Here is a 12495-nt window from a genome sequence, read left to right on the forward strand (position 1 = left end):
ATTTTCCAACGGGGCTATACATTTGGCTGAGTTTTATTTCTTGCCTGAATAGCCTCGTTTCACTGCCAAGAATAAAATTCAACCATCTAGTGTTCAGCAAAATAACAATGCAATGTCAAATATAGGTAGCCTAGTCAAATAATCACATTAACCGTTACTCTCTCGCGGGAAGCTGCTGCTCATGTTGAAATCTGTACTGATGGCGCAAAAGCCATGATAGGGAGACATAGTGGAATGGTAATGCGCGTGCCAGCAGTTGCTCCCGACGCCACATGGGTACACTGCAGCATCCACTGAGAGGCTCTTGCTGCCAAGGGAATGCCTGACAGCTTGAAAGACGTTTTGGACACTACAGTGAAAATGGTTAACTTTGTTAAAGCAAGGCCCCTGAACTCTCATGTATTTTCTGCACTATGCGATGATATGGGCAGCGACCATGTAACGCTTTTACAATGCTGGTTACCATTGGCAAAGTATTGACACATTTTTTTAAATTGAGAGACGAGCTTAAAGTTGTCTTTACTGGCCATAATTTTCACTTATCTGACCGCTTGCATGATGACGAGTTTCTCACACGACTGGCCTACCTGGGTGATGTTTTTTCTCACCTGAATGATCTGAATCTAGGATTACAGGGACTCTCTGAAACTATATTCAATGTGCGGGACAAAATTGAGGCTATGATTAAGAATTTGGAGCTCTTCTTTGTCTGCATTAACAAGGACAACACACAGGTCTTTCCATCATTGTATGATTTTTTGTGTGCAAATGACCTCAGACAATGTCAAATGTGATATAGCGAAGGACCTGAGTGAGTTGGGTGCGCAATTACGCTGGTACTTTCCCGAAAGGGTGACCCAAACAACTGGATTCGTTATCCCTTTCATGCCCTGCCTCCAGTCCACTTACCGATATCTGAACAAGAGAGCTTCATCGAAATTGCAACAAGCGGTTCTGTGAAAATGTTATTTAATCTGAAGTCACTGCCAGATTTCCGGATTGGGCTGCGCTCAGAGATTCCTGCCTTGGCAAATCACGCTGTTAAGACACTGATGCCCTTTGCAACCACGTACCTATGTGAGAGTGGATTCTCGGCCCTCACTAGCATGAAAACTAAATACAGGCACAGACTGTGTGTGGAAAATGATTTAAGACTGAGACTCTCTCCAATACAACCCAACATTGCAGAGTTATGTGCATCCTTTCAAGCACACCCTTCTCATTAACCTGTGGTGAGTTATTCACAATTTTTGATGAACAAATAAGGTTTTATATGTAAGATGGTTAAATAAAGAGCAAAATTATTGATTATTAATATATTATTATTTGTGCCCTGGTCCTATAAGATCTCTTTGTCACTTCTCACGAGCCGGGATGTGACAAAAACTTACACTCATTCTTATGTTTAATAAATGTATCGTATAGTGTGTGTGTGTGTGTGTGGCAGGCTTACAATGATGGCAAAAAACAACATTTGACAGTGCGCTGACCCTGGTGCTAGAAGGGGTACACAGCTGGAGGTTGAATGTTTGAAGGGGTACGGGACTATAAAAAGTTTGGGAACCACTGACATAGAACACTAATGATCAGCATCACTGTAACTCTGTAACATTGTTGTGTCCCTTTCACCTTGTTCTTTCACCTTAATAACCTGGAAATTGATGCATTTTTACATTTGTCTGCACATGGAAACCTGACAGTGCCTCAATTTCTCTCTCTGCAGACATGTGAAAGCCCTCAAGCTTCTCCAGGTGGTAAGTATCAAGAAGTCTTTGAATTTGACATGTTTTTATTGATGATTTTGCCCCTTACTTTCATGGGGCAAAATCTGCTCCAAGAAAGCTACCTGTCGTCCCCTATGAGCTGGGTAGGAGAAAGATACAGAAGATGTGGAGTAAGGGTTAGGATGGTAATCTACAGTGATATGTTTGGTACTTGGTACAGCAGTATAGTAGTCGGAACACTAGCAGCCATGAGTTCAAATGGCAAACAGTACTTTTTAGTCTGTGGAAAGTCAAATCGTGTGAATCACAGACAAGATAGAATCAATGGGATGGCTTTGAATGATGTAATGGAGGGTTACCTACAGACTGGAGAACAGTGCTGTCTGCACTAGCTGTGGAAGAGTTTTTAGCAGCAGAGCAACTATCCTATTTTAGGGGAAGGTAAGTGGTTCATTGCACATTTCAAGAAGAAGGCAAGGGATTTGGAATGCAACCCTTCTGGGGTCAAAGTTCATCTCTGTGCACTTCTCTCTGCATTACATCACAATGTCTGTCACCCCTCTCCTGAGAAACCAGGGTGGGGTTGGTAAGGCGCTTCAAAAAGTGGGTCAGCTCATCATGGTTAATGGATTGACACAGCAATTTTAGTGTGTATTATTTCTGGGTGAAAAGAAGAGAACCTGTTGTTGTGATCAGAGACGTAATCGTAAGATGTAATGAAAATTCCATCACAAAATGTGGCAATGCCCCTATTGCAGTCATTGATAGGGTACTGCGCTATACTTCTGTATATGTAGGCAAGTAAACATACATGTACCATAGCAGGCCTACATCTTATGGCTTATGGAGATAATCTAGTGCTCTGGCTCTGTACATTATAGGAGCTAACTGGCTGCCTCATGCAGTCATTAGCAGTCTGTCTAAAAATAGACATCATGACCGACAGACAGACAGACCGACATAATGCTCAGAGATTCACATTTTTGTTGTGTGAATGGAGGACTCTTCCAGCCGTAGGGCTGGCAGCACTGATTGACTTCATAAAATGAGTGTGTGTCATGTACAGTATGTTAATAACCCATATAATCAAATCATGTTCATCTCTGTGTCAGGACTTCAGGGAGGCGGTGGGGGCTGCAGTAGGGGATGAGGGAGATCCTGTGCTGGAGGAGGAGAGGCTAAGGGAGATCCTCAACAAGCTGCCTGATGTTTACACTCTGCACCGCAGAATCCTCACCGAGTTAGAGAACCGCATCCGACAGTGGTGAGACACTGCAGACTCTACACCACACACACACACACACACACACACACACACACACACACACACACACACACACACACACACACACACACACACACACACACACACACACACACACACACACACACACACACACACACACACACACACACACAGCCGACACACACAGTACTCATGACCGACAGAACACACATTAATGCAGCACAGAGGTCATTCATCAGATCAGATGGACCATGTGTCTGCTGCAAACTGAGCACAGTGTCTAGTGTGCAATCCTTCATTTTTCTTCATACCATTCTTTCTCTTCCTTCAGGGAAGAGAGCCAGAGGATTGCGGATGTCATCCTATCCAGGAAGTTGGAGTTTGTGGTCTTCACGGCCTACATTGGTCACTACGACCGCAGCATGAGCCTGCTGGACGAAAGCTGCCGGACCTCGCCCGCCTTCTCAGCCATCGTCAGCCAGTATGAGGTCAGACAGCAGGGCTGTTTAAAGTCAAGTCAGGACTGTTCATAGCAAACAGACTGTTTTTGGAATAAGACCAGTGTTAGATGAGCACAATGTTAGATGAGTGTGAGAATGTCATGCTATGCCACCTAAAACACATCCTGTGGCAGGGAACTGCAGGCCATCCTTCTGTCTCTGCTGAAGAGTGGACTTTTCTGTGGAATATCATTCTTACTTTTAATCAGGTGTATGTTGATTACTGTTTAATTTCCAGCTCTTATTCTATACAGTATGCACCCATACACATGACAGATAATAACTAATGACTAATGACAGATAATAACCCAGTGTCTTAGAACTTAGCACAAACCCAGTTTACATCATTTACTTGTTTAATTTATACTCAATACAATAAAATACATATTAGCTGTATGCTTTGAGAAAATCGACCCACATCACTTGGTTTTAAAAAGGACACATATCAGAAATAGACCTAAAAGTACCAAACTAAAGATAGATCAAACCTGATATACAATATCATAGAACAAAAACATACACTTATAAAAAACAACTAAATATGCTAAATGTAGGCATAAACTTAAAAGTTATCTGATATTGACAGTTTCAGTTTCAGTTTGATTAAAACATACTGTAATTCACATCATCAGACTGTTTGACATCTGGTCCAGCTGCTCTGCTCCTCTTCTTCAGTAACAATGTTATAACCACAATGACTGCTATAACCACAATGACTGCTATAACCACGATGACTGCTAGAACCACAATAACTGCTATAACCACGATGACTGCTATAACCACAATGACTGCTATAACCACAATGACTGCTAGAACCACAGTAACTGCTATAACCATGATGACTGCTATAACCACAATGACTGCTAGAACCACAATAACTGCTATAACCACGATGACTGCTATAACCACAATGACTGCTATAACCACAAGGACTGCTATAACCACAATAACTGCTATAACCACGATGACTGCTATAACCACGATGACTGCTAGAACCACGATGACTGCTATAACCACAATGACTGCTATAACCACAATGACTGCTATAACCACAATGACTGCTATAACCACAATGACTGCTATAACCACAATGACTGCTATAACCACAATAACTGCTATAACCACGATGACTGCTATAACCACAATGACTGCTATAACCACAATGACTGCTAGAACCACGATGACTGCTATAACCACGATGACTGCTATAACCACAATGACTGCTATAACCACAGTGACTGCTATAACCACAGTGACTGCTATAACCACAATGACTGCTATAACCACAATGACTGCTATAACCACAGTGACTGCTATAACCACGATGACTGCTATCACCACGATGACTGCTATAACCACGATGACTGCTATAACCACAGTGACTGCTATAACCACAATGACTGCTATAACCACAGTGACTGCTATAACCGCAATGACTGTTATAACCACAATGAATGCTATGACCACAATGACCGCAATGAGCGCTGACACAATACTAAAGGAGAAGTACAGGAGGTGTCTGGTCTCTGTTAAAATGTTACTGTACATGCAATATCAAGCCATGTGTATGTGTGTAAAATAGTTCCTTCTGAAATTGTATTATAATGTTCTCATGGAGTTGCTATATCATAATGAGTATGTAATTATGTATTGGCACTTACCTATGCTTGTTGGTTGGGTGGTTGTTGTTGGTTGGGTGGTTGGCTGGTGGTTGTTGTTGTTTGGGTAGTGGTTGTTGTTGGTTGGTTAGTGGTTGTTGTTGGTTGGGTGTTGGTTGATATAGTGGTTGGGTGGTTGGGTGGTTGGTTGGTGGTTGTTGTTGTTTGGGTAGTGGTTGTTGTTGTTTGGGTAGTGGTTGTTGTTGGTTGGGTAGTGGTTGTTGTTGGTTGGGTAGTGGTTGTTGTTGGTTGGTTAGTGGTTGTTGTTGGTTAGGTGTTGGTTGATATGGTGGTTGTTGGTTGTGTAGTGGTTGTTTTTGGTTGGGTAGTGCTTGTTGTTTGTTGGGTAGTGGTTGTTGGTTGGGTGGTGGTTGTTGGTTGGGTGGTTGTTGTTGGTGTTGTTGGTTGTTGTTGGTTAGGTGGTTGTTGTTGGCTGGATGGTTGTTGGGTGGGTGGGTGGTGGTTGTTGTTGGTTGGGTAGTGGTTGTTGTTGGTTGGGTAGTGGTTGTTGTTGGTTGGGTAGTGGTTGTTGTTGGTTGGGTAGTGGTTGTTGGTTCGGTGGTGATTGATGTTGGTTGGGTAGTGGTTGTTGTGTTTTTGTTTTTTTTGATTAGGCAGTTGTTGTTGGTTGGGTGGTTGTTGTTGGCTGGTTGTTGTTGTTGGTTGGGCGGTTGTTGTTGTTGGTTGGGTGGTGGTTGTTGGTTGGGTGGTTGTTGTTGGTGTTGTTGGTTGTTGTTGGTTAGGTGGTTGTTGTTGGCTGGATGGTTGTTGGGTGGGTGGGTGGTTGTTGGTTGGGTAGTGGTTGTTGTTGCTTGGGTAGTGGTTGTTGTTGGTTGGGTGTTGGTTGTTGTTGGTTGGGTAGCGGTTGTTGTTGGTTGGGTAGTGGTTGTTGGTTCGGTGGTGATTGATGTTGGTTGGGTAGTGGTTGTTGTTGGTTGGGTAGTGGTTGTTGTTGGTTGGGTAGTGGTTGTTGGTTCGGTGGTGATTGATGTTGGTTGGGTAGTGGTTGTTGTTGGTTGGGTAGTGGTTGTTGTTGGTTGGGTAGTGGTTGTTGGTTCGGTGGTGATTGATGTTGGTTGGGTAGTGGTTGTTGTGTTTTTTTTATTTTTTTTATTAGGCGGGTGTTGTTGGCTGGTTGTTGTTGTTGGTTGGGCGGTTGTTGTTGTTGGTTGGGTGGTTGTTGTTGGTTGGGTGATGGGTGATGGTTGTTGGTTGGGTGGTTGTTGTTGGTTGGGTGGTTGTTGTTGGTTGGGTGGTTGAGTTGAGTTTATTTTATTTTTACAGGGACAGTGCACATGAATCAACGTTTCAGTAAAAGTGACGGTTTTAGCCAGCCGGCTAATTTTCAACTGCAGTCCCTGGTTGTTGTTGGTTGGGTGGGTGGTGATTGTTGTTGGTTGGGTAGAGGTTGTTGTTGGTTGGGTAGTGGTTGTTGTTGGTTGGGTGGTTTTTGGTTGGGTAATGGTTGTTGTTGGTTGGTTAGTGGTTGTTGTTGGTTGGGTGTTGTTAAATATGGTGGTTTCGTGGTTGTTGGTTGGGTAGTGGTTGTTGTTGGTTGGGTAGTGGTTGTTGTTGGTTGGGTAGTGGTTGTTGGTTGGGTGGTGATTGTTGTTGGTTGGGTAGTGGTTGTTGGTTAGGTAGTGGTTGTTGTTGGTTGGGTAGTGGTTGTTGTTGTTGTTGGTTGGGTGGTGATTGTTGTTGGTTGGGTAGTGGTTGTTATTGGTTGGGTGTTGGTAGATATGGTGGTTGTATGGTCTATAATGTGAGAGGAGATGATCAATGATTTTCTTTCCACGGCAGAAGCACTTATAGAGGCACTGTTACAACAGGTATGGCCACTTTCTAGAGGCAAAATATTTTAATGCCTTTCAAATGATAATCGTTGTCATGAGTGTTTATGAAGACATTGTGTTTGGTCTAGTAGGCTACACTCTATGCTACTGCCAGATCTGGGACAGAGATGTATGATAATGGCTCTGGTCAGGGAGTCAGATAAAGACTCTGTATTTTAGTGAAAATTGACATCCTTTGCAGAAGTGTTTCGTAATCATGATGTCTTGACTTTCTAATGGATTTGGTGTAAAATTGACTATTTAAAATGAAATTAAATATACATACAAATAAATGAAGATCAGAATCAGGTGTCTTACCTTTAACATAAAGAGTGATGTCTCTGTATTCTCTATTTAAGCAATTAGGCCCTTACCACGGCTAAGGGCAGTTCTTGGACCCAGCCCTTAGCTGTGGTATATTGGCCATATACCACAAACCCCCGAGTTGCCTTATTGCTATTATAAACTGTTTACCAACGGAATTAGAGCAGTAAAAAAATATGTTTTTTCAAACCCGTGGTATATGGTCTGATGTACCACGGCTGTCAGCCAATCAGCATTCAGGGCTCAAACCACCCAGTTTATAATATTGATTATACACCTGTAATCTCCCTGGTCCTTCTCAGTGAGCTCTGAGAGGAGGACAGAGGTTTCCAGGAGAGTTCTCAGTATCAAACATCTCCACTCTGTCTCTGTAGAGATCACTGGGTTAATGAAATCTCAGGTCTCTTTCCATTCTAGAGTTTAGTCCATGTGATGCTGGCAGGTTTAGTCTGAGGGTCAGTACAGGAGCAAGGCATGAGAACAGACTGGCCTGGTGATCTAACTACTGTATATCCAGCTGGGTTTGAGTTTTAAATCAGCTTCTCGTTCTCACAGGCAGCTCGTTTGAGTTTCAGCCACAAGTCACAAGATCAAGAAGTGGACAGATAATGTTAATACTGTACACAGGCATATTTGGAAATCAAATGTATTACATGTATAAGATCTTATTCTGTTTTTCCTTTTGATGAAGAAAAACGTTTTCTTCAAGTCATCATCCTATAAGATTAGATGAAGTGTTGCCTCATCAGTAACATGTTGGAAATGTCTGAATGTCAATGAACACAGTTCCTATCTCATTTGCTTTATTTGGCTTTTAGTATGGACAAAGTAAAGCTCTTCATACATACATTAAGCAAGATCCATTTAGCAAGATAACTACATTCATTCACAAAGCAGACCGACCGAAAGGAGTCTGTTTTATTAACCACATCAACATGTATTGTAATTGCCAGGCTTTGAATGGTTGAGGTGTTGGACGGTAGGCCTGTAGGATTGTAGAAACCACAGCGAAGGGGAAGTATTGAAGGGGTCGGGTCTCTGTCAAAATCCTTCAGATCGTAAGCAACCATGAGCTATCCATGAGCGTGTGAGCTACCGTGCATATTGGATAAGTGCAAACTTCTCTGGATATCTGCATGCTCCAGTTTATATTGCATGCATTGACGGCATTCCCTTGCAGTACATTATAAGGAGTCGATTGTAGTGTATTTGTAGTGTCTTCATTGACATCCATACTGTAGCTACCATGGAGCATGGTGCATTCTGGGTATAGGAGTGTATTGATCTTCAGGCTGTTAATTGTGAATTGTGATCTTCAGGCTGTTAATTTAGAATAAGAGTCCTATTGATGCTTATGCCACCTTCAGAAGTTGATACTCCAGCCTTATAGAGGATGAGTGTTGAATGAATCTGGGATGGGAGAAACAGCCCTCCTCCCCCTCTCTCTGCCCATTCCCTCTAACGGATCTCCCATCAGAAGCTCCTGTGTGTATCATGTACAGTCGCCATGATGAAGCTCCTGTGTGTATCATGTACAGTCACCATGATGAAGCTCCTGTGTGTATCATGTACAGTCACCATGATGAAGCTCCTGTGTGTATCATGTACAGTCACCATGATGAAGCTCCTGTGTGTATCATGTACAGTCGCCATGATGAAGCTCCTGTGTGTATCATGTACAGTCGCCATGATGAAGCTCCTGTGTGTATCATGTACAGTCACCATGATGAAGCTCCTGTGTGTATCATGTACAGTCACCATGATGAAGCTCCTGTGTGTATTTATTTATTTATTTATTTCACCTTTATTTAACCAGGTAGGCAAGTTGAGAACAAGTTCTCATTTACAATTGCGACCTGGCCAAGATAAAGCAAAGCAGTTAGGCACGTACAACAACACAGAGTTACACATGGAGTAAAACAAACATACAGTCAATAATACAGTAGAAAAAATAAGTATATACAATGTGATCAAATGAGGTGAGATAAGGGAGGTAAAGGCAAAAAAACGCCATGGTGGCGAAGTAAATACAATATAGCAAGTAAAACACTGGAATGGTAGATTTGCAGTGGAAGAATGTGCAAAGTAAAGATAGAAATAATGGGGTGCAAAGGAGCAAAATAAATAAATAAATAAATACAGTAGGGGGAGAGGTAGTTGTTTGGGCTAAATTATAGATGGGCTATGTACAGGTGCAGTAATCTGTGAGCTGCTCTGACAGCTGGTGCTTAAAGCTAGTGAGGGAGATAAGTGTTTCCAGTTTCAGAGATTTTTGTAGTTCATTCCAGTCATTGGCAGCAGAGAACTGGAAGGAGAGGCGGCCAAAGGAAGAATTGGTTTTGGGGGTGACCAGAGAGATATACCTGCTGGAGCGCGTGCTACAGGTGGGTGCTGCTATGGTGACCAGCGAGCTGAGATAAGGGGGGACTTTACCTAGCAGGGTCTTGTAGATGACCTGGAGCCAGTGGGTTTGGCGACGAGTATGAAGCAAGGGCCAGCCAACGAGAGCGTACAGGTCGCAGTGGTGGGTAGTATATGGGGCTTTGGTGACAAAACGGATGGCACTGTGATAGAATGCTTCCAATTTGTTGAGTAGGGTATTGGAGGCTATTTTGTAAATGACATCGCCGAAGTCGAGGATCGGTAGGATGGTCAGTTTTACAAGGGTATGTATGGCAGCATGAGTGAAGGATGCTTTGTTGCGAAATAGGAAGCCAATTCTAGATTTAACTTTGGATTGGAGATGTTTGATGTGAGTCTCGAAGGAGAGTTTACAGTCTAACCAGACACCTAGGTATTTGTAGTTGTCCACATATTCTAAGTCAGAACCGTCCAGAGTAGTGATGTTGGACGGGCGGGCAGGTGCAGGCAGCGATCGGTTAAAGAGCATGCATTTAGTTTTACTTGTATTTAAGAGCAATTGGAGGCCACGGAAGGAGAGTTGTATGGCATTGAAGCTCGTCTGGAGGGTTGTTAACACAGTGTCCAAAGAAGGGCCAGAAGTATACAGAATGGTGTCGTCTGCGTAGAGGTGGATCAGAGACTCACCAGCAGCAAGAGCGACATCATTGATGTATACAGAGAAGAGAGTCGGTCCAAGAATTGAACCCTGTGGCACCCCCATAGAGACTGCCAGAGGCCCGGACAACAGGCCCTCCGATTTGACACACTGAACAGAGAAGTAGTTGGTGAACCAGGCGAGGCAATCATTTGAGAAACCAAGACTATCGAGTCTGCCGATGAGGATGTGGTGATTGACAGAGTCGAAAGCCTTGGCCAGGTCAATGAATACGGCTGCACAGTATTGTTTCTTATCGATGGCGGTTAGGATATCGTTTAGGACCTTGAGCATGGCTGAGGTGCACCCATGACCAGTTCTGAAACCAGATTGCATAGCGGAGAAGGTATGGTGGGATTCTAAATGGTTGGTAATCTGTTTATTGACTTGGCTTTCGAAGACCTTAGAAAGGCAGGTTAGGATAGATATAGGTCTGTAGCAGTTTGGGTCAAGAGTGTCCCCCCCTTTGAAGAGGGGGATGACTGCAGCTGCTTTCCAATCTATGGGAATCTCAGATGACATACGAAAGAGAGGTTGAACAGGCTAGTAATAGGGGTTGCAACAATTTCGGCAGATAATTTTAGAAAGAAAGGGTCCAGATTGTCAAGCCCGGCTGATTTGTAGGGGTCCAGATTTTGCAGCTCTTTCAGAACATCAGCTGACTGATTTGGGAGAAGGAGAAATGGGGAAGGCTTGGGCGAGTTGCTGTGGGGGGTGCAGTGCTGTTGACCGGGGTAGGGGTAGCCAGGTGGAAAGCATGGCCAGCCGTAGAAAAATGCTTATTGAAATTCTCAATTATAGTGGATTTATCGGTGGTGACAGTGTTTCCTGTCCTCAGTACAGTGGGCAGCTGGGAGGAGGTGTTCTTATTCTCCATGGACTTTACAGTGTCCCAGAACTTTTTTGAGTTTGTGTTGCAGGAAGCAAATTTCTGCTTGAAAAAGCTAGCCTTGGCTTTTCTAACTGCCTGTGTATATTGGTTTCTAGCTTCCCTGAAAAGTTGCATATCACGGGGGCTGTTCGATGCTAATGCAGAACGCCATAGGATGTTTTTGTGTTGTTTAAGGGCAGTCAGGTCTGGAGAGAACCAAGTATCATGTACAGTCACCATGATGAAGCTCCTGTGTGAACTGAAACAGATAAAGTTGATATGGTTGGTGTTACTATACAGTGTGCTACAACTGTGTGTGTGTGGGAAAGGGAAAGGGGGATATCTAGTCAGTTGTACAACTGAATGCATTCAACACAAATATGTCTTCCGCATTTAACCCAACCCCTCTGAATCAGAGAGGTGCGGGGGGCTGCCATAATCGACATCCCCGTCTTGTGTGTTCTGTGTATGTGTTAGTGCTGAGCAATCAGTGCTTTTGGAGGTCAGTTTGGTTTCGGTTCAGTTTGGTTTTTAGATTTAGATTATATTTCAACATGAAATGCACTATGCATTATGTGGGTTGAATGCTGTAACAACAAAGAATAAAACTATTAATACAAGTCCCATGATGGTAGTGACTGCCCATTACTGCTTATTACTTATTAACCATCATTTAATCACGTTACTTCACGTTAATAAAATATTTCATCTCATCTCTATAGAGCTGCTGCTTAACTTTTCTGCGCTACGGATACCGAATAGGGGTTCACTTTCCTAAGCAACCGCTGAATTGCAGGGCGCCAAATTCAAAAATATTCCCAAAAATATTTATAATCATGCAATCACAAGTGAAATATACCAAAACACAGCTTAGCTTGTTGTTAATCCACCTATGGTATCAGATTTGGAATAAATATTTTACAGCGAAAGAAATCCAAGCTTTTGTGAGTGTAGCTTTCAATGCTACATCAGCTAGCCCCAAATTAGCATGGTCACGAAAGTGTGAAAAGCAATAAAATTAATCGCTTACCTTAGATAATCTTCGGACGTTTCCACTCACGAGACTCCCAGTTACACAACAAATCTTCTTTTTGTTCAATAAATATTACTTTTATCACAAAAAAACGCCATTTGGGTTGCGCGTTATGATGAGAAAACTACAGCCTCGTTCCGGTCCTGAAAGGAAGATGAAAATTTCCAAACGTATCAGATTAAAAAATATTACAAAAAATATTTATAATCATGCAATCACAAGTGAAATATACCAAAACACAGCTTAGCT

General features: G+C 42.8%; 1 protein-coding gene across 1 annotated transcript in view; it reads left to right on the forward strand.

Annotated features, from left to right (window-relative positions):
* Window positions 1–12495, forward strand: part of LOC120065196 (FYVE, RhoGEF and PH domain-containing protein 5-like) — a 52204-nt gene that overhangs the window by 20631 nt on the left and 19078 nt on the right. Inside the window, exons 5-7 of the mRNA XM_039015987.1 lie at window positions 1724–1754; window positions 2837–2988; window positions 3302–3458. Coding sequence (XP_038871915.1) covers window positions 1724–1754; window positions 2837–2988; window positions 3302–3458 — 340 coding nt within the window. The remainder of the gene's footprint in view (window positions 1–1723; window positions 1755–2836; window positions 2989–3301; window positions 3459–12495) is intronic.

This window comes from Salvelinus namaycush, chromosome 20 (genome assembly GCF_016432855.1).
Source record: "Salvelinus namaycush isolate Seneca chromosome 20, SaNama_1.0, whole genome shotgun sequence".
In the NCBI taxonomy this organism is placed as follows: Eukaryota; Metazoa; Chordata; class Actinopteri; order Salmoniformes; family Salmonidae; genus Salvelinus; species Salvelinus namaycush.